The 23,483-nt window shown below is 63.7% G+C and overlaps 1 protein-coding gene across 3 annotated transcripts in view; it reads right to left on the minus strand.

The window, feature by feature from the left end:
- Positions 1-23,483, minus strand: part of MYOM2 (myomesin 2) — a 59,746-nt gene that overhangs the window by 11,002 nt on the left and 25,261 nt on the right. For all 3 annotated transcript variants that reach the window (XM_026017939.2, XM_026017940.2, XM_026017941.2), the window contains 19 exons: positions 22,875-23,036; positions 21,768-21,909; positions 19,627-19,826; positions 18,986-19,039; positions 14,403-14,530; positions 12,229-12,412; positions 11,320-11,494; positions 10,188-10,309; positions 8,783-8,970; positions 8,060-8,186; positions 7,462-7,640; positions 6,535-6,649; positions 5,698-5,857; positions 5,509-5,615; positions 3,439-3,483; positions 2,791-2,927; positions 727-871; positions 579-638; positions 22-89 (listed from right to left, as the gene is read on the minus strand). In XM_026017939.2, coding sequence (XP_025873724.2) covers positions 22-89; positions 579-638; positions 727-871; positions 2,791-2,927; positions 3,439-3,483; positions 5,509-5,615; positions 5,698-5,857; positions 6,535-6,649; positions 7,462-7,640; positions 8,060-8,186; positions 8,783-8,970; positions 10,188-10,309; positions 11,320-11,494; positions 12,229-12,412; positions 14,403-14,530; positions 18,986-19,039; positions 19,627-19,826; positions 21,768-21,909; positions 22,875-23,036 — 2,498 coding nt within the window. The remainder of the gene's footprint in view (positions 1-21; positions 90-578; positions 639-726; positions 872-2,790; positions 2,928-3,438; positions 3,484-5,508; positions 5,616-5,697; positions 5,858-6,534; positions 6,650-7,461; positions 7,641-8,059; positions 8,187-8,782; positions 8,971-10,187; positions 10,310-11,319; positions 11,495-12,228; positions 12,413-14,402; positions 14,531-18,985; positions 19,040-19,626; positions 19,827-21,767; positions 21,910-22,874; positions 23,037-23,483) is intronic.

Below are 23,483 nucleotides of genomic sequence, written 5' to 3' on the forward strand. Positions count from 1 at the left end.
TCGCCGGGGCCCAGGCCGCACCTTGCAAAGCAGCCGGACTTCACACTCGTCCGTGACGTCCCAGTGCAGATACTCCGCAAAATGAGGGCCTGACGGGACAACGGGACAGAAAGGTTTTTGGAGAAACAGAAGCACTGGCTCACGGGGCTGCGGTTGGGGGCGCGCCCTCAGCTCAGGCGCACCGGGGCGTGGTGACGGTCACGCACCCCCCCCCCCCCCCCCCGCGCCACCAGCCCGCATCATGGGCGAGTCCCAAGCTGTGCCTGCGGGACGGGACGACAGAGCAGGCGCCTCCGGGGGGCTCGGGAAGCCACACTGTGCGGGACGCCAGACGCGGGGGAGACGCGGTGGGCGGGGGGCGCGGCGGGACGATGGGGCCTCAGGGCCTCAGGGCAGCAAGCAGCGAGGGTGGGTCCCACCTGGCCGCCCTGCCCCAGGCTCGCAGCCACAGAGACAGGCCGCGGTGGTGGTGGCGGCAAAGGTGGAGGCGAGACGGGGAGCGCGTGGAGCAGACGTGAGGGCAGCGGCAGGACGCCGCGTTCCCCCAGGAGCCTAGAGCGGGCGGCGCGGGCACCCACCTTGCTTCCTGAGGAACTCCCTCCTCTGCAGCTCAGCCTCGTCCAGCACAGCCTTGAACGCTGCAGCCACAGCCAAGGGAGAGAGACGTGAGACGCGCCCCTCGGCGCTGCCGCCGCGTGGGCCCTCCCGGCGAGGCGCAGCGCCTACCGTCTCCAATGAGGACCAGCGACGACTGGCTCCTGGCCTTCCCGTCGCGGATCTGCACGGTGTAGGTGCCCTCGTTCTCGATGGTGAAGCGGTCCATGACCATCTCGATGACACCCGTCGCCTTGTCACACTTGATCCTGTGTTTCTGGAAGCGACGGGGAGGAGGGAACTCACGGCCACGCCAAGTCGCCCCCGGCCCGCACCCACCACCGCGTCTGGGCGCCGCGACCTACTCCAGCCGCACACGGGACGGAACCCACACGGCGCGGGGGAGGCGCTCACAACCCGGGGACATCGCCGCGCCCCCCGTGCAGAGCCGCCTCCAGCAGGGAGGCCCCGGCAGGGCCCACACGCGCCCGGGAACGAGCGTCTGGAGCGAGACCCTTACGGAGCCGCAGAAACACAAGAAGGGGCCCCGGCCGCCGCCCGCGGACCAGCAAACACGAGCGAGCGGCCACCAGCGACGGCCGCGACCCACGGCGATGGCTGGCAGGTGGGAACCTGGGCGGCCGCGAGGCCCGACGTGGGGCGCAGGACCCTCGGCCTCTTGGCCGCTCAGTAGCCTCCCCGACCGTCTCGGCTCCCGCCACCCCCCCCCCCCGGCGTCTGGGCCGTTGGGGAGCTCACGCGGCTCCTGCGGTCACCACAGCACAGGACACGAGGCACACCGGCAGGGGGACACGCCACCCCGCTCAGCGCAGCGTCTGTCCCTGGAGCACTCCTCAGTCGTCCCCCCACGGGGCGCAGCCCGCAGGCTCTGCCGGGCCAGGAGGAAGGAGCCTGCAGTCTGCTGCCAGGGCCCCACGGCTCCGCGAGGACGGCACCGGCCTTCAGGGCCAGGAAGTCACGGGGTCGTGGTCCTTGACACCTGCTGCTCCGGTCAGACCCCCGCAGGACACGGGCCCGGGTCGGGGCTGGGGGGCCTGGGCCGGGGGTCCTGGGCCGGGGCTGAGGGGCTGGGGGCCCTGAGTTAGGGCTGGGATCCTGGGCCAGGGCTGGGGGGCCAGGGCTGGGGGGGACCTGGGCCTGGGCTGTGGGGTCCTGGGTCAGGACCGGAGTCCTGGGCTGGGGTGGGGGTTCCTGGGTTGGAGCTGGGGATCCTTGGCCAGGGCTGGGGGTCCTGAGCCAGGGCGCCTGGGCTGGGGCTGTGGGGGCCTGGACCAGGGTGGGGGGCCTTGGGTCAGAGCTGGGGGTCCTCGGTCAGGGCTGGGAGGACCTGGGCCAGGGCTGGAGGGGACTCAGGCAGGGGCTGGGGGATCTTGGGCCAGGGCTGGGGAGCCTTGTGCTGGGGCTGGAGGCACCTGGGCCGGGGCTGGGGTCCCGAGCAGACACCTGCGAGGCCTGGGCGATCCCTGCCCACGAACTGCCCCCGACCGAGGCGCCTGGCGTCAGTAGTTTGCTACACGCAGCGGTGGCAGCGCCCAACGAGCACCCGGGGAAGAGAGCAGGGGGGCGGGCACCCTGACTCTCCACGGGACGGAGAGGCCCTCGATCGGGTTGTCCTTCGGCAGCCGAGCCATGATTCTCAGACGAGAAGCGGCGCTGAAACACGCTCCCTGTCCCGCAGCCCAGACGGGAGCGTCTCCAGCCCGCGCAGGACTCACAAGGTGACCACGGGCCAACGTGTCTGCCTCCCAGCACCCCACACGGTCCTGGCAGTTCTGCTGCTCTTTGCCCCGATTCCCCAGAAAACAGAGCAGCCCCCAGGGCGAGGATCTTCCCGTGACGCCCCCGGGGGAGGCTCTGGGCGCGAGGGCCCACGGACAATAGGGCAAAAACGCTGCCCCCAGAGCCATGGTCAACAAGTCAGCAGCACCGAGGACAGTCCCCGCCCCGCGTCAGCGGAACCACGTCCATCCTCACCCCAGGCCCGCGGTTCCCACGCAGCCCCCACCGTCCAGGCCGGTCCCCGAGCACAGCAAGGACCAGTGGCCACACGGCCATCGTGCAGCCGGCCACGCCCCGGCACTGCGGCCCACGGGGGAGAAAACACGCGGGACAGTAACCCGAGGCCCCGGACCCTCTGCGGTGGGAGCCTGCCAGAGGCTCCGCTTGCGGGCTCACCTCGCTGTCAGACACCTCCCTGTCGTTGATGACGAACCGGTAACTGGCATCGGGCGACAGGTGCTCGGCCTGTAGCCAGAAGCGGACCTGGCCCTGGTCAAAAATCTCATAAGCTAGTTCTGACTTCAGAGGAATCGCTGGGGGGACAAGAGAGGTCGGAGGTGAGCGCCGCACAGTCCTTGAGGGGCCGCTGACGGTGGGGGGGACCGGCACCCCAGCCGTCCGGGGCTCTGAGGCGGGACACCCCGGCCCGTTGCACTGGGTCGGGAAAGCCAAACACAAGATATACCCCCGGTCGGCCCGTCGGGGCAGTCGAAGGCCAGTGCATGTGAGCGCCGCGGCGCACCTGCCCCCCATCCCGCGGCCCCCACACCCGCTCTTCCCCACCCCGTGGCACCCGGCCACCCAGGGCCCGGCTGACCCACGCTCCGAGGCGGCAGCTACACCAAGCCCCGCATCCAAACCCTCCCTGCGCAAGAAGAACGTCCACCCGGTGCGTGATCGACTCGTATTTGTTTTAAATGAACTGGGACAAGCCGGTTATGTGAGGCGAAGCCGCCCTCTCCCCAGGGCACTCCGGGGGGCCCGCCCCCCGCGCCTTCCCCCGCCGCCCTCCCCGCCGCCGTCCCCCACGGCCCCGCCACTCACTGGGGTTCTTGATTTCGTTGCTCAGGGCCATCAAACGTTCCAGCTCTGAAATGAAGAAGGACACACCCTGAGTCTGAGCCGCGCGCTCCGGGGCTGCGGACGGCGGCAAGGCCCAGCGGGCAGAGCGGTGCCCCGAGGCTCCACGCACGACTGGCGAGACCCGAAAGGCAGGTGGGAGCTAAGGCTCCTCCTCGGGCTCCCCTCACCATGAATAACCCTGTGGCAGGCCAGGGCAGGACGGGGAGCGGGAGAGGGGGCAGGATGGGGGACATGGGGGACGGGGAGGGGGCTGAGGGGGATGGGACAGGGAGAGGGAGGGGGACGGGGGCAGGATGAGGAGGGGACCGGCGGGGGGGGGGGGGGGGGGGAAGGGGGGGGAATGGGGAGGGGGAGGGAGGGGGAAGGGCAGGGAGGGGGAGGGCGATAGAGAAGGGGAGGGGGAGGGGGCAGGATGGGGAGGGGAGAGGACAGGGAGGAGGAGGGGATGGGGGGACAAGACTGGGATGGGAGGGGACAGGGAGAGAGGGGCAGGGAGGGGGAGGGGAGGGGGAGGGGGATGGAAAAGGGGAGGGGGATGCGGGGATGAGACCAGGATGGGGAGGGGGGTGGGGAGGGGGAGGGCAAAGGGGGAGGGGGGATGAGATGGGGAAGGGGAGGGGCAGGTGAGGGACGAAGGACGAGGGGGATGGGAGGGGAGGGGAGGGGACGGGACAGGGAGGGGGAGGGGAGGAGGACGGGGATGGGAGGGGAGGGAACAGGGATGGGACAGGGACAGGACAGGGAAGGGGACGGGGAAGGGCCAGGGAGGGGACAGGACAGGGAGGGTGATGGGGGATGGGGACAAGATGGGGTGGGGACAGGATGGGGAGGGGACAAGGCAGGGAGGGGATGGGGTAAAGGGAGGGGATGGGGAGGGGAGGGGAGGGGAGGGGGAAGGGGATGGAGAGGGGGAGGGGATGGGGGGAGGAAACAGGGCAGGGAGGGGTATGAGGGGTACGGGGAGGGGCGGGATGGGATAGGGGGGACGGGGCAGGGGCGGGACGGGCCGGCAGTGGGCAGGTGGGCTGTGCTGGAGGAGCCGTAGGAGCCTGGATGCCGGACGACCTCGCCCCGCAACCTGGCCCTGAGGCCCCCCACGGTGCCCGTCATCACGGCTCTGCTCCCCAGGACCTGGCGGCGAGGTGTCCCTGCCAGGGGCTTAGGGACAAAGCGCGTCGCTCCTGAAGGAGTCCCCAGAGCGAGTGTGGAAAACCAGGTTCTGGGCCACTCTTGGTCCTTCCTCCTGATTAGAGCCCAGAGGAGATCGGGTCAGAGGGTTTGTAGGGACGCGCTCGCTGGAGCCCAGAAACGGGGCCGGGCCTCTCCTGACAGACCAGCACTGGCTCGCCTGCCCTGGGGGGTGTCTGCTGAGGTGACCTGCAGCTCCGAGGAGGACGCCCGGACACACCCAGGGTCACCCCTGCGACCCCGAGCCTGGGGGGAGCCGCCCTGGGGGCACGAGGTGCAGAGAGAGCTGAGCGACCCCGGAGCCCCGACGTCCGACCGCGTCGCCCAGCAGGACACGGGTCACCAGGGCCAGGGGCTCGGCCGGAGCCCACCCCGGGCACCCCACCCGGCTCCCCGGGCGCCCTCACAACCATTGTGTCCTGTTTGAGGGGAGCAGGGGACTGGGGCCAAGCCTCCTACGTCCTATTTCACACCCAGGACGATCCTGCTTTCCCACGTCCCCCTGATTATCCGGTGCTGGGAAGGAGGGGGTCTTCCCTCCGCGTCGCTCATCGACCTCAGAGCCTCACGCGCCGACACGTCGCCAAGACCCGAGTTTAAAGGACCAGGTGATGTCTGGCCCAGGGCATGATCCCCGGGTCCCGGGATCAAGTCCCGCGTCGGGGTTCCCGCAGGGAGCCTGCCTCTCCCCCTGCCTGCGTCTCTGCCTCTCTCTGTGTCTCTCGGGGATAAATAGATAAAATCCTCAACAAAAAAGTTCCGACTTTTGCCTCTGCCAATGCTCGGCGCCCCAGCCCCCCGCAAACGCACCCAGTTTCGGCGTGTGCGTCCCCTGGACGTTACCTTCCTCGTCCAGGGTGAAGCTGGACGACACCCCGTCCGTGTCGCTCACGGACACAGAGTAGGTTCCCAGGTCGCCTTTATCCGGGTTCTTAAAGTACAGCTTCGAGCTGAAAGGGAAGGGGCACGGGTCGCGTTGCTGTCATGGCCCCGCGCAGCCGCCCAGGCCCCAGGCCGCTCCCGGGCACTTACTGGTCTCCGGCCGTCTCCACCCTGAACTTGTGGTCGTCCTCGGCCAGCTCCTCGTACGCTCGGCACCAGGTGAACTGGGACGCGTCCGTCATTTCCTGGCAGTCGAAGCCCAGGTAGATGTTGCCCTCCTCGTCCACGCCGGCGCTGATCTCCTTGGTGCCTGCGAGCCAGGGGACGGTGGCGGCTCAGGGACAGCGCGTCCTCCGGGCCCAGCTCGGGATGCTGAGCCACACCCGGGGGGGTCGGGGGGCTATGCCGGAGCAGGAACAGGGCTGGCGGGCGGACAGGTGCACCCTGGGCAGCGTGTGGGCCGGGGAGCCCCTGCTGGTGTCTGGGACTCGGGCTCCCCTCGCCGCCCTTCCTCCCGGGCGCTGGGAAGGGCGCCGCGAGCTCCCTCGGAGCAGGTGCACGGCAGGCCCCACACCAGCCGTCAGAACCGCGCCCGGGATGCGGGGGCCGTGGGGACACGGGGCCCGGGGCAGGTACTGACAGACACCGGGTCACCGGGAGGACGGGAGACGCCTGGACGCCAGTCCCCGGGGGGCGGAGAGACGGGGACAGCGCATGTGTCCGGGTTCTCCGCCCCCTCCCCGCGTGCCCTGCAAGGACCTCGCCCCCACAAGCGCCCCCTGCCGACGTTCACCTCTCGCCACCGACAGCGGCACCGACGGCTCGATGGCCACCCATCACAGTCAGCAGAGACGTCAGGGGCCGGCGTCACCCTCCTGTGACGGTGCCACACGGCCCCCGGCTCTCCACCCGATGGGAGCCCGCCGCCCCGCACCGCCTCGCACCCAGAGCACACACCCTCCCCGCAGCCCGGCGGCCGCATGTCACCTGGCCTGGCCTCCACCAGCACTGGCTCGGACGTCTCCGACGGCCTGCCCACCCCGCTGGCGTTGACCGCACGGACCCTGAAGACGTAGGTCTTGCCCTGGTGCAGGTCACAGACCTGAGGGAGACAGAGAGCGGCGGCGGGGAAGCGTGCATGACGAGGGCCATGTTTCCGCGTCCGACTGGGACACCCTTCCAGCTGGAGGAGCCGCACGGTGCCCCTCGGAGCCATGCGGCCCGCCTGCAGTGTAGACACACCCTTCGGTCCCCATGTACTCGCCGCTCCTTCCTTCCTCCGCAGAGTGAAGACCCCACGTCCAGGCTGCACCCACTGCTCACACGGGCCCCGACTCTACGGGGCTCAGGGGTTTTACACGCGGCCTGCAAGCGAGCCGTCCTGTCCCCTGGACGCGCCACAGCACGTCTGCCTCGCAGGCACGCAGGTCAGGGGAGCGCGGGCCGCACACCAGCGCTCTTCGCTCCCGGAGGCTGAACTGGATCCCAGCGGCGCTTCGTTCGCCGAGAGGAAGCCGCTCTGGCGTCGTGGGGTCTGTGGCCCAGAGGCTGCAGCGTGTGCGGGGCATGTGCGGGGCACCCCACTGTCTGCGGCACGCCACGGAGCGCACACCCGCAGGGGTGAGGCCCTGGGTGAGGGCAGCTGGGGAGGGTGCAGGGACGTGGCAGCCCCCCCGGAGGGCCAGCCGCAGGTGCCGCACGCACACGGAGACCCCGGAGGACCGGGGATGGACGCGCTGCCCGGCCCACACGTGGAGGCCGTGTGTGCACGCGTGTCTGTGCGTGTGATCCCAGGAGCAAGCGTGGACAACACAGGGTCGGCGGGGGCCGCCCATGGACACAGGGCCGGGCGCCCCCCGGGAAGCCGTCCGTGGGACTGTCAGCCTGTGGCCCAGGAGGCGGGAACAGCCTCACCTTTAGGTAGCGGCTGGCGGTGGGCGCCTCGTTCACGGTGCTCCATTCCCCAGAGTCCTCTTCCTTGTAGTCCACAAAGTAGCCAGAAATGGGGCTGCTGCCCGAGTACACAGGGGCCTTCCAGAGCACAACCAGGGACGAGTCTCTGACCTCGCAGAACGTCAGGTCGTACGCGGGGCCTGGAAGGTGAAATGTCTGAGCCCGTGCCGCGGGGGACGCCCCGCGCCTCCGGCACCACAGGCGCACAGCCCTGCTCGCCCGCTGGCCGCCCCCCAACCCGGCAGCCCGTCCCTGCGGCGTCCCCCTGGCCTCGACCCTGAGTCACTGCGGCACTCGGGACCCGCAGGTGCGTCTCGCAGGGAGAACCAGCCCCGGCTCACACCCCAAGCCCTCGTGCGGCCCCGCTAATGCCACCCTCACCCCATCACCCGCTCGGCCTCTGCACACGGCCCAGGGCCAGGCACTCAGCAGCCCGATCCAGCTCCGCCCCACGGCCTGGCACAGCCGGGAGACCCCCGGCGCCCGCAGACGGAGCCCCGCCAGCTCTGAGGGTGGGTGACAGGCACCGAGCACGCTCAGGTCCCACGGGGCCTCTCACCAGGCTCAGGCATGGTCCAGGCCTCACACTTGAAGAGCTCGCTGGGGTCCGACGGCTGCCCAATGCCCGCCAGGTTGGCGGCGGCGATCTTGAACTCGTAGAGGGAGCCCTCCATCAAGCCCTCCACCTGCGAGGTGGATTGTGCGGGATGAGCACGGGCAGGATCAGCCGTGTGGCCCGTGGGCGGCGAACACATCGCAGGACGGACGCGTCCGACCCAACGTGAGGCTGGGACTGGGCCGGGGCGGCCGGGCGCTGGGAACGCGGCTGCCGCGCTGCAGTCGCTCGGGAACCCCCCACATCATCTCCGCCCTCCTGTCACTGCCCTGCAGGAGGCAGCACCGCGACCCCGCGGCAGGTGCAGTGATGGACCGTGACCCCGCGGCAGGTGCGGTGATGGCACTGTGACCCCGCGGCAGCTGGCACGTCAGAGGCTCAGGGAGACGAAGGGCACAGAGGGTTGGGGCCAGGGCCACTCCCAGCGGGGAGGGTCGCCCTGCACACCCACGTCCTTCCATCCCCTCCAGCCCGCCCCCGCCTCTCAGAAGGACTGGGCTCCTCGGGTCCAGCTCGACAGCCTCTCCCCGGAGGCCGCACACTCTCCTGAGCCCACACGTGTGTCTGTGTCGCGTCGTCAGACTCCCCTGAAGCCCGAGTCCCCGAGGGAAGGGCTGCGCACCCAATGAGAATGCACCCCCCCCCACGACACCCAGAAGGACCCACCGTGAAGATCCTCTCCTTGATGGGCGAGGAGTTGACCTCGTGCCAGTTCCGGTGCTGGGCCTCGCGCCGGTCCAGGTAGTAGCCGAGGATGGGGGCGCCCCCGCTGTACCTGGGCACCTTCCAGCCCAGGGTCATGGAGTGGCCGTCGCAGTTGAGAAGCGTGACCCCATAGGGGTGAGAAGGCACGGCTACGGGGACACGGAGCAAGAAGCTGGCCTGGGGCCCCAGCCGGGATGTCCGCCCCCAGGGCCGCTCCCGCCCCACATGGGCCATCGTGGTGTGCTGTCACCGCGTCCTCCGGGCCTGAGGGACACGAGCCGGCAGCACCTGTTCTCACCGGAGAACGAAACCTCGGACGGCCGCTTTGTATGAGGTACGCGTGGGAACATGTGGGAGTCCCCGGGGACGGGACAGCCGAGGACAAGGGTGTCACTGCATTCCTGCGAGGGACGGCCCACCCCCGGGATGCTCCGCGACACCAGTGTGGTCAGGACACCGAGCACAGCTTCCAAACACGCGCTTAACACGTAGATGGACGTGGGGCCCCTGGGCGCTCGGTGGGCGAGCGTCGCCTTCGGGGCAGGTCATGACCCCGGGTCTTGGGATCGAGTCCCGTGTCGGGCTCCCCGCTGCTGCTCCCTCTACCCTCCCCGTCCCTCTCTCTCCCTCTCTGTCTCTCTCTCTCTCTGTGTCAAATAATAAGATCTTTTAAAAAATAATAAAATAAAAATCAGGGCAGCCCTGGTGGCCCCGCGGTTTAGCGCCACCTTCAGCCCAGGGTGTGACCCCAGGGCACCGGGATCGAGTCCCCATCGGGCTCCTCCATGGAGCCTGCTTCTCCCTCTGCCTGTGTCTCTGCCTTTCTCTCTCTCTGTGTTTCTAATAAATAAATAAAATCTTTTAAAAAAAAATCAGTTGGAGACAAAAATGATCAAGGAGCAACGAGCTCAGCACGATTCAAAATGAGGAACATTTGTGTGTTTGCCGTTGCCGTGGGGCCGTGTGGGGGAAGTCGGCAGGCGGTGAGGACAACGCCATGGTCCCGGGGCCCGCCTCTGAAGTTAGGTCCTGAGCCGTTCAGCTGGATGCAAGGAATGTTTACAGACGAGGTGGGTGACACAGCCACGAGGTTCACACGGGCCCATGGGCTCGCGGGGAGGACCGAAGCCCCCCGAGCTAAGCGTAGCCGATGCCTGGGCCACCTCCCGACAGGCACACACGTCCTCCCCCCAGAGCCTTGCCAGCGGGCGGCACCCTCCCTCCACCCTGCGCTTCTGAGACCAGGGGCCCGCAGGTGAGAGGGCCCCCCACCTCCCCGCGGAGCAACGGGGTCACCCCAGGAGCACTCGCCCGCACAAGGCCACAGCCCCCCACCCCCGGCAGCAGCGCGGCTGTGGGGACTCACTGAGGGCCGCCTGGACCTTGATGACGTCCGACTCCTGAGAGTTCTCACTCGTGCCCACGGCGTTGACGGCCTTCACCCGGAACACGTACTGCTCGCCGGTCGTCAGCCCTTGCACCACAAACCTGAGCGAGACAGCGGTCAGGGCGCCGCGGGGGGGGGGGGGGGGGGGCTTCCCACAGGGACTGGGAGGAGCCTGACTCCCTAGGGCCTTCCGCTTAGATTCCCAATTCCGCGGGGGTTGGGGACGCAAACCCACGTGCTGGGGCGGGACGGAAAGCCGTGGCCCGGCCACACGGGGGGCAGAGCGGCTCAGGCCCGCACACCCTCCCACCTCCACAGCCTGACAGTCGTCCCCACCTCCCGGCGTCTTGAGCACCCCCAGGAGCACGCAGGGAGCCCCCCAGCCCAGCGTCCGTCCCCAGATCGTCCAGGGACCACCCACCACGCTCCGGGGCGGGAGTGCTACTTTAAGCTTTGTGTCCTGAGATCCCTTCCTGCGTCTGCTTTGCCCGTGGGCCTGAAGAGACATCTCACGGGTTCTCTGCAGCAACATCGCTTCCTTCCTAGCCATGGCTTTTTCCACGTTATCGATTGTTTATGTTTTTTTTTTTTTTTAAAGAAGATTGAAAAGGGAAAGATGGCTGAGCCGTCCCTGCAACTCATGCACAGTGGAGAACCCGAGTACTGCCGCTGTCTAGGTGCGCAGATACCCTGGGGCACCCCGAGGTCAGACACCACACACTCGGGGTGGGTGTAAATCCCTGCGGGGGCCCCCGGCGGGCGAAGGTGCTACGGGGCGGGGCACCCCTGGCTTCGTCTCAGTCGGCGGCTGGAGCACAACTGCCAGGTATGTGAACAATTTTAAATGTTAGAAAAATCAATTTGTACAAATGAAATGCCTCTCGAGGGGGCGGCTGCTGTGTAAAGCTCCCTGTTGGGAGGGAACCTCCGCTAACAACGCCCGAGGGCCAAGGTTCCAGACGTTCCTCGTCTACACGCTAATCCTCCAGCCCGGGCCGGCTGCTCGGCAGCTCTCAGGCCCCGGCCCCGCGTGTGGGTGACAGACGGACGCTCACAGGTGCGTCTGCAGCCTGGGCATCCTCCGCCCCCCGGCGGCTCTGGGGCCCCGCACCTGTTGTAGCCGATGGGCTTGTGATTGCACGGCTCCCACGCGTTGGACCCCGCCACGCAGCAGTCCACGTAGTAGCCGAGCAGGTCCTCCTCGTGCTTGGGCCTGTCCCACTGCACCACGACCGACGTCCTCGTGTTCCGTGACGCCAGCACCCGGCCCGGTGCCGAGGGGACCGCTGCGCAGGGGAGACGCAGCGTCAGAGTCCCCAGAGCCGCACCGGAGCCCCTGAAGCCCTTGGTCCGCAGGGCATGGCACCCTGAAATCTGGATGGGGAGGGAAGAGCAGGGGAAGGGGCAGGGGCGGCCCCGGGGCTGGGGCGGGAGCTGCCGGGCCGTCCCAAGTCCCACCTGACCCACACACAGGGAATTACAACCCGGCAATCTCCTGTCCCCGCCCCCCCAGAAACACCCAAGAGCATCTTCTCCTGACACACATGCTTTGGCTGACAGGGTAGGAGCGATTTCAAGGAAATAAGACACATTTCTATCAGACTGGCCAGAAATCTGTAAGGAGATTCAAAATGCAATCATGACTTGACCCTGATCTTCGCCCCAGGGCGATTCAGAATTCCTGTCCTTCCTGCGTGGCGTCTGCGGAGCAGGACCTTGAAGCCCAGCAGGCAAGAAACCCCCGTGGGTTCGGGTTTTTTCAAAAAGCGACCAAAGCCTAACAACACTTCTAAGGCATTCATTCGTTTCATGAAAATCGGATGGAACTTTGGAGGGACGCCGGCAGCGAGACACGGCGGCGACTTCTCCATCTCTCGTCAACTGAACTCCTAAGGCAGCTTGAAGTCTGACTCTGATCCGTCTGGTGTCTTTCTGGGCACGAGGGACGGCATCTGAGGCCCCGTGCACGGGCCTGGCCACTGCCCGACCCGCGGCCACTCGCCGAGGCGCCGGCACTCACCGATGGTGTCCTGAGCCTGGATGGGGGCGGTGATCTCCGACGGCTCGCTCAGGCCGTGCTTGTTGGCCGACAGGACCCGGAACACGTAGGGCTTGCCCTCGGCGAGGTCGAAGACGGCGTACCGCGGGGAGCGCACGGCTGTCTGCGCGTTGACCCGCTGCCAGCTCCCGCTCCCGACCACGGACTGCAAAGGGACACAGGCGGCGCTGGCGGGGGCCAGGAACCCCCCGCACACCAGCACGCCGCCCGCCAGGGACGCCCGGGAGCCAAAGCACACCCCAGGCCCTCGACAAATCTTTCCTGGATTGTATGAAAAAGGAAGCCCGTTTGGAAACGCAGGTAAGAGGTTACTGGAAGCTGGAAAGGCTTACGGCCCGGTCGTGACCTCAGGGTCTGGGTGCGAGTCCCGCCTGGGGCTCTGCACTCAGCAAGGAGTCTGCTGCTCCCTCGGCCCCTCCCCCGCCCACTCTCTCTCTTTCTCCCAAATAAATAAATAAGTCTTTGAAAAATGAATTAATTAATTGGAGCTCTCACATTTTGCAGCTATTATTGTGTTAATAGGATGACAGCGATGTAAATAACCCCCAGGAGATCCACTGCCCCGTCTCAGCAGGATCCATGCTGGGCCACGGGTCCCGCCAGTCATCCCGGGCTTAGCAGGACATGCCATGCTCCCTCCCAGGGCTCCTGCTGGGCCTTGACAGGACCTCCGGCACCGAAGGAGCGCCCCGGATGGACTGGGGGTCGGTGGCATGGGAGATGCCCGCCCGGCCTGCCCAGCATCACTGCCCCCGCAGCCTGGGAACCCTGGACCCGCGGCTCCGCTCAGGCTGCCCCCGCGGTGGCCTGGCCTCGTCCATGCCAGCGTGTTCCGTGCCCCGGCCCCACAGCCGCTCCCCACCGCGGGCAGCAGGTGGCGAAGCAGACGAGCCCCCGGTGACCTGGTTGTCCGTTCAGAAGTGTCCCCGGGCCCTGGTGGCAGATGGACAGGGACCTGCCTCCGCAGAGGCCACAGGAAACCCCGGCCCACGGTGACTGCCCACGTCTGCACTGCCCCTTGTGCTCTCAAGACCCGAGGACCTACGGGACCACCCAGACTGGAGTGAGCCCTGCACCCTGCAGTGCGCGGCCCGGCGTCCCCAGAAGGGCGTCCTCGGGCACAGGTGCGGGAGGGGGGGGGGGCGGTGCGCCTTGGGGCCTGCTGGGCGCGCCTCACGTTTCCGTGCCTGCCCTGCACGCTCCCGCAGCTGCAGAGTTCCTGCCTGCACCCTACACACAGGTGACCCCCCTGCGGGTGACGACCTTGTGGGTGACCCTCCTGAGTGTGACCCTGCGGGTGAGACCCTGTGGGTGACGACCCTGTGGGTGACCCCCTGAGTGTGACCCTGTGGGTGATGACCCTGCGGGTGATGCCCCCTGCGGGTGACGACCCTACAGGTGACCCCCGAAGGTGACGACCCTGTGGGTGACCCCCCCGAAGGTGACCCCCTTGCAGGTGACGACCCTGCGGATGACCCCACTGAAGGTGATGACCCTGTGGGTGATGACCCTGTGGGTGACGACCCTACAGGTGACCCCCTGAAGGTGATGACCCTGCAAGTGACCCTGGGGTCACAACAGCAGGCGCGGATGGGCACAGCCCCACCCGGCAGCTGGTCACTCCCAGGCCTAGAGCCGCAGGGTGGACCACAGCGGGGGCGTCCCAGCGAGCAGGAAGGACGCGTGTGCGGCTGTGTGTGTGCCTGTGTTCACGGTGTGTGTGCACGGCTGCCCTGCGCACACTCAGGTCTCCACACCCGGATCCTAATCCGGCTGCCCCTGGAGTGAATCCCTGCACGAACCCGCCCCCAAGTGGCCGCGGCTTACTACAGACCCCGCCCTCCCCCCCAGCCCCTTGCTCCCTGTGCCCCGAACCTCAGATCCCCCGTCGTGGTGTATTCACCAGAGCCCGGGACGTGAGGTGCCCCTTGCTCACACGAGGGCAGCAACCCCGCAGAGGGATGCTGTGCCCTGACGGCCAGGTGCGGACAGGACAGGGCACCCCAGCTCCACGGCAAGTAACGGGGCCCGGTCTGTGCGACGCCCTAACAGACGCTCGTGTTTGGAGCACACGGGGTGGCCCAGTGACAAGTCCCAGGGGGACCCGCGGCTTCGAACCACGGGCACACACGTACCTTCTCGATGAAATACATCAGCGGCTCCTTGCCCCGGGGAGCGGGGGGGTCCCAGCTGAGCACCACATAGGTTCTGCTGATCTCCGACGCGTGCACGTTGGTGGGAGGCCCCGGGACCTGGACGTCGCCTGCAGGAGCCGTGCACTCAGTCAGCGCGGGCCCAGGTGGCTCCCAGCTCCAGCGGCACCGAGCCCCGCGCTCCTGCCAGGCCGCAAGGAACCGCCGCGCCAGCCCCGGCCTTCGCTGCGTTTCTATTCTGGGACAGCAACCAAACCATCTCCCCAGCCTAGGATAACGCACGGGCTAAGATCCCCTAATTATTTTTGTTTTTAATATAAGCCAGTTCATTAAAAAGGGGGGGGGGGGTGTCCAATCTAAAAATCTTCCAGAGTTTCAGCTGGAAGGGGAGGTGGGAAAATTTACACAGAGAAACAAGAGATTTAGCCAGAAATGGGGCTCTGGCTGTGCTGGGAATCTGTGCAGAGAAGGTCCTGGGTGCGCTCTGCAGGACAGAGCCTTCTGGAACCCGGTGATCCTTCCTCTAATGCCCTCTCGGGTTACACTCCTCACGCCGTGCCCTACAGCGCCGAAACCCTACGCCGACTTCTAAGGCACGTGGTTCTTCCCTCCACGGGTGGATTGGTGCCACGTGCCCGAGCCCTGAAATCTACGCCTTCACGTCGGAGCCTCTGGAGTGAGGTCAACAAGCTTTTTGCAAATAAGGAGGCCGGGATATCTGCGTTCAGAGGCGTCCGCTAGACACACATCTTGTTTTAAAAGGACTTAAGGTGTCAGGGGCGGTACGTTTGGATACAAGAGCGTTTCCGGAGAGGTGGAGGTTCTCCAGACCGCAGTCCCTGCAGCGGTGATACAAAATGTTACGAGCTTCCAATTAGATTAGCACATGATTAAAATGGTTTGAACGTCCCCGGGACATCTCTGAGCCCTTCTCAATATCCTATTGCTCCCTCAGGACTGTGCTGCAGGCAAGGAACTGACCAGCACAAACAAGCCGGGGTTGCATTTCGCGGAGTCCTGTTACAGAGGGCATCCCATTTTACAGGCGCAGGGACCCGGGCGGCCTTATCTAGGAGCATTCTGGCAAGTGGGTCAGGTTTCAAACAAGGAGTCAGGGTGTCTGTGCCGCGAAGTGCCACCGGGGGCCAGGTGGAGCGGGGCCTCGGGACACCCCACAGGCCTGCTCGGGCCCAGAGCTGCACGCTCGCCTGCAGAGATCCCGACACAGGCCCTGCAGAGAGAAGCCGCAGGGAGGTCCGCCCGGGGCGATGCACTGCTGAACCCTGGCTTCCTCCAGGGGCCTCGGAGGGCACAGGAAGCAAACCCAGGGACTTGAGGGGGGCCAGGCAGGCGGCGAAGGCAGGGAGAACCCGGGAGCACCTGCACACAGAGCTGCCCTCCACGCCCTTCCAGGTCTGAGCCACCTGCTGCTTTCAGACCCGGCACGTAGCTCCCAGGCCCAGAGAAAATGGAATAAAAAGCATATTTCAAATGATGCTGGGGAAGAAGGAAGAGCCCAGTTTTTGTCTGCAGGGAACCCCTGGCTGGGGTCAGAGGCTCGAGTCCTGGAGCCTCTGGAGACCACCCTGGGCCACACAGCAGCAGAAGCACTGGAGATGTACAGATGACCCCAACCTCTGACAGAGAGGAGAGGGTTCGAGGGGCCCTGGGGGCTGAGCAGACGCCAGGGAGGTGATGGGAGCTCTTACCGACCCTCCTAGCAGCGGAAATGAGAGCACGGACCAAGAAGCAAGAGAAAGAAAACCAAGGAGCACCTGCATGGTGCAGCAGTGGAGCTCAGGTCGTGATCCCCGGGTCATGGGATGCGGCCCTGCGTCAGGCTCCGTGCTTAGCTCTCCGAGGGATTGAGTCTCTGAGATCCTCCCCCTCTCCCTCTGCCTCTGCCTCTGCTCCTCTCAAATAAATATTAAAAATATATATATAAATATAAAGTATGTTTTAAAAAAGGAAAAGGAAGAAAGAAACAAAGAAAGCAAGCCAAGATGAGAGGACAGTCCGAATGCATCAACCTGGGGTACCGGGGGCCGCTAAGTGATGGGTACGGGGCGGGGGTGCTCTGCTTCAGGAGCACGACGCCTCCCTGGAGCCCTGTGAGTTGCATCCCTATGGGACGAGGACGGAGCTCAGAGAGCTGCAGGGCTCTCCCAGGATCCCCGGGCTGTGGAACAGGGGCCCGGGCCTCGGTCCCCCATTTGCAAGTCCTGCCTTTTGTTCCACCCACCCAAGGACACCGCAGCCTCCACGGGCTGCCAGCAGGTTTTCCTCTAAGTCAATGAGACACGAACTCTATTTGGGATTTTCAGAATCTTCGAGGTGACAGAGCTTGGGAGAATGCAGGTGTGTCGACGAGCGCGTGATTCCTCGACCCCTGAGTGCCTGGGACCGGTACTTAGTGGAAGGGATCTGCACAAGCCGGCTCTGGCCAGGCCCAGGACAGGGCGTGCATTTCTCAAGGGACCAACTCAAGAAAGGCTGGACACGTTGGATGCTATTAAGAGGAGAGCACTGGCAGATTAAACCATTTGAGGAAGACTTGAAAATTAAACTGGTTAGAAAAACTGAGCAAAAAAATAAAAATAAATTTTTAAAAAACCTGTAAAATAGCAGAGGAGCAGATTTTTTAACCAACAGATTTTTTAACCGTTGTTTTTCATTAAAACAAATGGCATTTGCCAGCTCCTTCCTAGCTCAAACAGGAAACAGACGGGTCTCCAGGAAGGAAGGACGTCAGGGTGGCGACCCGGAGACTCTCCTAACTGCACCTGTTGGGGCTCAGAAATGGGCTGAATGAGGCAGGGAATCCCTGTCTCTACGGATTGTCATTGAATTAGAAAAGGCGTTTGTTGTGCAAATTGAGTAAAATAAACCCTCGACCTCTGCAAAGCAGAGCAGGTCCCAGGAGCCCCTCTTCTCCCCAGGGTCTACGCAGGCCCCGGGAATAGCCGGGCCGCTGCACACACAGCCTCGCCCCAGTGTGCAAGCCCCGCGCGGCTCAGCGCCTGCCGGCGTCTCCAGCTGCCTGGCCTCTGGGTGTCCTGGCCTCTGCGCAAGCGGAGCCTCAGCAGCGTGATGGTGACGCAGCCCCACCCGAGAATGCATCCCGGGCCCCAGGGAGCCAGACAACCTGCCTCCTTATCAGAGGAAACGCAAGCAGAAACACGACACGGGGCATCCGTGACTTCCCTGCAGCTGGAAATGGGATCTGTCGTGTCTGTGAACTACGCTTCCGTTGCATCGACTGGAACGCTAGGTCTTTTCCAATGTGTCGTGGATACGATGGATGAAGACGTTGTCCTCCCCAGCAGGGCACGCACCCCCGCGGCCCCGTCCGCTGGCGGCCCTAGTGTGCAACGTGTGCCTCCTCGTTGGGGTGATTTTATTTGAACGTCCAGAGGCCCACACAGCAGAGCTGTGTAGTCCCCTCCTCACGGACCCCATCCACCCCGGAGGTAACAGAGGGAACGTCCTTCTTTCTCGTGTCAAACACGCCTATTTATTCAGGCCCGTCTGCTACGAGACCACGGCGTCCACGCTGAGCAGAGCCAGATATTACGCAAATAACGACATTTCAACCCGTTATCTAGAAGTCACAGTGAGTCACCCTTTCCTGAATTATTTCTATTACTTATTAATTAACCGGGCATCCTCCCCGATTTCTATGTCTGGAAGTGGAGGAGTTAAGGAAGACTAAACGTGGTGGAGAATGACGTGTTCTCGAGATGTTAGAGAAGAGCCGCTACAGGTGCAGAAGAGCCCATGTCTGGGGACCATCTGGGGGCAAATAGGAAGATCAACCACTGAACCCCTGAGTCCTCAGCTCTCCGGGGAAAGCGCTTGGGACCTCAGGAGGTTTTATTATTATTATTGTTGTTATTATTATTATTATTTATGTATATTTTTTGAGGTCCGCAGCAATTTTAAAGGAGAGCTTCAAAGTCCACCTCCTGGGGCACTAGCTCCAAATCCATGTTTCCTAATTTCCAACCAGTTTGTTGCCCCCTGTGAACTCTCATTGCATACGTCTATTTAAAATCTTCGGCTTGCCGAGTAATCACGCTAGGTTCCCCTCCTCAATGAGCCGACCCTCTGCCATCCCTGAACGGAGCAGCAAAGAGAAGGGCTCATAAAACCCAGCCTAAGTGGGGAAAGTGCGAACTTTCGGGCCAGGGATACTGGCAGGAGGAACTCAGTCCACTTCTGCTAAAATGCTAGAGATGGGATGTTCGCTTCAAAAGAAAACCTGAACCCGTCCCCTGGTCACGGAGCCTCAGAGAAAGGACCCAGCCTGGCCGGAGGCGAGGGCTCCTGGCAGCGTGGACGTCCCTGCGGCCCCCAGAGGACGCAGATCCCTCGTGGAGGTGATGAAGCCACATGTAGGACCCCGGGGCCGACCCTCCCTCAACCTGCCTCGCTCCTGTTGCAGGCGTGACCCGCGGCTCCGTGTGTACGCGCGTGGGCGGTCCCCACCCGCTGGGTCTTGCGTCTGCCGCTCTGGCCTCCGACCACCATCCCGGATCCCCGGGGCATGCAGCAGGACCACTCACCCTCGAGGTCGTCCTGATAGATCACGATTTCTTTATCCCCCTCCAAGTGGACCGCTGCGGAGAGAAAGGCTGATGTGGACTTTGGCATCCAAAGGTCCCCTAAGAAAGCCCCAGTTTCCCTGAGTGTGTGCGCGATCCAAACCCCCCGTAGGTGATGATCACACCACACCCCCAACTCCAAAGACACCAGGGTGGATGTCCTGACGGGATGCTCCTCAGAGCTGTGTCCGGGCGCAAAAGTCCCCGCGGGTAAGGAAAACGTCGCGGCTCACTTCACACCACAACCAAGGGGCCGATCCCTCTCAGGAATCTGCGTCACGTGAACACGTCATTAGGGACCCAAGTGGATCGGTGTCAAAGCTTTCTGAGTCTCATTATGTGTTGAGATTCTATCACCAACGGACCAAGAAAATTCTAATTCTGAACCCATCTGGCTGGAGTCCGGCCAAGAGCACCAGGAAATGTGGTGAGCCGGCCTGGCCGTGCCCACTCCTAACGCGGCTCCGCGCACAGACGGCCGTGGGGAAAGGGCGCCGAGCCACACTCAGCCTCTGAAGACGTTCTTAGGACCCGTATATGGCTGAGTGTGGAAGAGAAAGAGCCCACCGCGTGATCCGAGGCTCGGAATCCGCGCCACCTACCTTGCAACCTCCTGAGGTCAACGGGGTCGAGGGCGGCCACGGCCTCGGACACCCTGGACGGCCGGCTGATGCCTGCACTGTTGACCGCCCTCACGCGGAACACGTAAGACCTGCCTTCGAAAAGTCCAGTCACGGGGTATTTGCAGATTTTCACGGGCGCGTCATTGCACTGAACCCAGTTGTCCGTTCCCACTTCACATCTTCAGATAAAAGAGGAAGAGCGACAAATACGTCAGCCTGATGGCAAATACACAGGCCTCTGCGTGCACCGTACACACATCATGTGGACGGAAAGCGACCGTAACGGGAAACTACCCCGAGGGATGGTGGAGATCGACACGGTTAATCGACATTTCTATAAGCAGCAGCATAAACAAACTCTATTCCTAGACAGCGCTATTTAGGAAACGTAAAATATATCTATTTGTATATTTAAAAGCCTTATAATTTATAGCTTGAAGGTCGCTCCCCGCCTTCAGCTATATTTAGCCAAAATCTCCTCCAAAGGTCGCATGAGATGCACCCGGGATGGTCCTTTTTCCAAGTTACAGGCAAAATCAGCAGGTGCCCTGAGCTCCCCGCGCGCCCAACGCACAGGCACAGGCGGCCTCCCTGCCTGCCCCCTGCGGGCGCCCCTGGGCCACGCCCGAGGATCCCAATGTCTCCGAACGCCGGCTCGGTCCGTTCTTCCCAGCACGTCTCACGTGGAACTTGGGAGTCTTTTGAAAACATTAAGTCCTGACTGGACACCTGGAAACACAGACGAGATCAGACTCCACTATTCCCAGGCTGAGAACTTTCGGCACCAGAACGTCATGTCAGATCCCCAGGAGAACAGGGCAAGCTCTGGGGAATCAGCTCTGAGCCAGGGCTGTGCATGCGCCTTAGAAAGAACCCGTGCGCTCTCTCTCCGGATTATTCGGGACTTTTGTGCACATTCGCGACCGACCTGTGCCAACCGGCGGCAGGACGTGGTCAGCACCGAGTCTGGCAGCGGGACGCCCCCCGCCCAGGCTGTGGCAGGGCAGGAGGGCAAGCAGGGGCAGCTGGCGCCCCGTCCCGAACGTCCTGTGGTGTTCCTCTTGTTCAAGGAAGGAGGGAGGGGAACGGATCACTACTGAGAAGGGCCATGAAATCGTTTTTGCCAAATGGCTGGAAAATTTTTCAAAAGCCCCAGGAAAACAGAAAATAAATGGCCTTGTTTTGATGGTTGTTTTTTTAAAATCCAAGGTAAACCTGACCAATGCATCCCTCATATCTGACCTTAGCATCCCCCAAATATCATCCTGATGGCAAACATTGTACCCAAACAAGACCAGCATGATGCCAAAGGGCAGCCAGACTCCGTTGATTTTTCTGAAATAAACACCTTATTTTACTGTGCTTTATACATACGGCATCCTAAACCCCTCCCCCGAGCCACCGTCCCGTGCCCCAGTCTCCTAGACCCTGTTTCTCACATCTGAACCCATTTTCTTTGACGACGCTTCCCTCGGTGGTCGGACTGTGTAATTGGGGCATAAATGGCACGTCCAGTAAATTCACTGGCTCTGTGTGGTTCCTCCCAGGCCCTGAGTGCCGTGCCAAGGAGCGGGACGTGAAGGGTTTAGTGATGATCCACACTGACGTCAGTAACTCAAAGGTAAATTCCAATATTTTATGTTTTGAAATGTCAGCGTTTTGGTTTGTTTTTTTTTGTTTTTGTTTTTGTTTTTTTTGCTTGGAAGCAACAACACCTAATTTAATGAAGAATGGACCTTGGGTACGTATGAACGGGGCCAATCTTCCCAGTGGTGCTTCTGTATTGCCCATTTTCCCCTCCTCTAGAGGGAGAGCGGGACCGAACACCCCCCAGAACCCGGAACCAGGGTTCAACGCGCCTGGAGAAGCTGGAGGGGACTCAGCGCTGGGTGTCGAACCAGCGAATGAAGACAACACCGAGAAAGCTACCCACCCCGGCCCCGCCACTTGGGACGGGGTCCAACACCCTGGAGCGCCAAAGAACCGGAGTGAGGAACCTGATCTCGTCAACGACAGTGTCACGAACTTGAGTTTAGACAAATATCCAAACGAGCGGGTGCACGTGCCAACACTGACTTCAGGGACATCTCCGGCCCTGGAAGGGGGCAGCGGGCACCCACCGGTCAATGAAGTAGCCGATGACGGGGCTCTCGGTGGTCGTGTTGGGCGGCTTCCAGGTCACGATGACGTAATCGCGGTTTGCATCGTGGCACTGCAGGTCCATGGGCGCGCCCGGGGCCCCGGTGACCAGCGGGTCGGCGTCTACAGTGGCGGGAGCACAGACAAGGCATGCAGCATGGGCGCCGAGAGGCCTGCTGCCTGCGTCTCTAACTCAGGCTACCTCCTCGACCCCGGGCGACCCTCTGCTTAACCCTCGCGTCTCCGTGACTCGACGACGAGAAGCGAACGTGTGTCTAAGCTCTGAAAGCCAAGACGTTCCATCCTCCATAAAACACTCAAGTCTACGATTTTTCATGATCAATCCCAAAATTGAAGGTCACGTAACGTCACGTCAACAACTGACCGAAGAAATGAGGGTGACGTGGCCTTTCTAACGCCTGAGAAATATCACCTTAGACTCGTCTGTCCTTCAGGGTTTTGCACCGGCCGGGCCCCTATGGCCCTGCACCCCACGAGCCTGTCGGAGACCAGGCTGCAGGGAGCGTTGCTTTCCGCCGCACGTCACAGGGCACAGAAGGCCGGCCGGGCTCCTCGGAAGGTGGCCTGGCCGCACCTTTGACCCCAATGCACCTTGCGGTCGCCCCGGGACCATGACCGCGGCACTGCCTCGTTCCATTCTCCTCCGCGTATTAAAAGCTAGGGATTTCCTGACATGGAGCCACAAATGATCTTTCTCAAGCATCACGGAGCCCCATGTGCATTATCGTCCCCCGCTGCAGCTGAGCGAGCACCTGCAGCTTCACCACGTTGCACCCGTTGCATCTTTATGGGGCAAAACATCTTGCCAGAGGGCGTAGGCGGAGAACGGAAGGGACACTCAACGCCAACCTAATACATGGGGAGAGACTTGGGGGAGGTTCTAGAACCCAGGCCTGCAAGCTCGTGTTGTCTCGCGGGGGCGGGGAGGGCGAGTGCGTATGCATTTGTTCCTTTATCTTTTCCTCTAAGTTATAATAGTCCCTCTTTTACGCTCTGGTTCAACACGTGCCCCCCTCCCCCTCCTCCGCCGCCTCCTCCCCCCTCCCGCGCCCTCCCCCACCTCGCACCTCGGACAAACAGGAAGGCGCTGTGCTCACTGACGCCCCCTCTGGACACAATCCTCAAGGTGTACAGGCCCTCGTCGTCCTTGTTCAGGTGGCTGAAGGACAGGGACGCCTGGCCTTCCCCGAAGAACATCTTGGCCCACCTGGACTCCTTCACCAGCACATCTGAAAGAGCGGTCGCCGCACGGTCACCCCGCACCTGCGGGCCCGACGCCGACGAGGGAAGCTTCAGCTCCGTGACCGGGGCACGCGCACCGTGGGCCACCCCACGGGGGAGGCGTCCGCAGGCCAGCACACGCTCAGCAACCGCAGCCACAGGTACAGCGCGTCTCTGCCTGCGGGGTCGGCAGCCGGCTGGGCCTACCTGCCTGCCCCGGGTCGCCCCCCTGGGCCCCCGCCTCTGCCCTGTGCCAACAGCCTGCTGGGTGCTGTCGCCACTGACAGCGGAGGACCCCCAAGGCGCCCAGCAGCCCCATGGGCGCCCGGGAAAACGAGCCAGCCCGGAAGGCGGGGAGCCAGGGACAGCTGATGGACGAGGGGTGACCACCGTGCCCTCCGGGGCTACGTCCAGGGTCGGAGAGGGCGGACAGATGCCCCGCGTCCGTCCCGCAG

Source organism: Vulpes vulpes, chromosome 7 (genome assembly GCF_048418805.1).
Source record: "Vulpes vulpes isolate BD-2025 chromosome 7, VulVul3, whole genome shotgun sequence".
In the NCBI taxonomy this organism is placed as follows: domain Eukaryota; kingdom Metazoa; phylum Chordata; class Mammalia; order Carnivora; family Canidae; genus Vulpes; species Vulpes vulpes.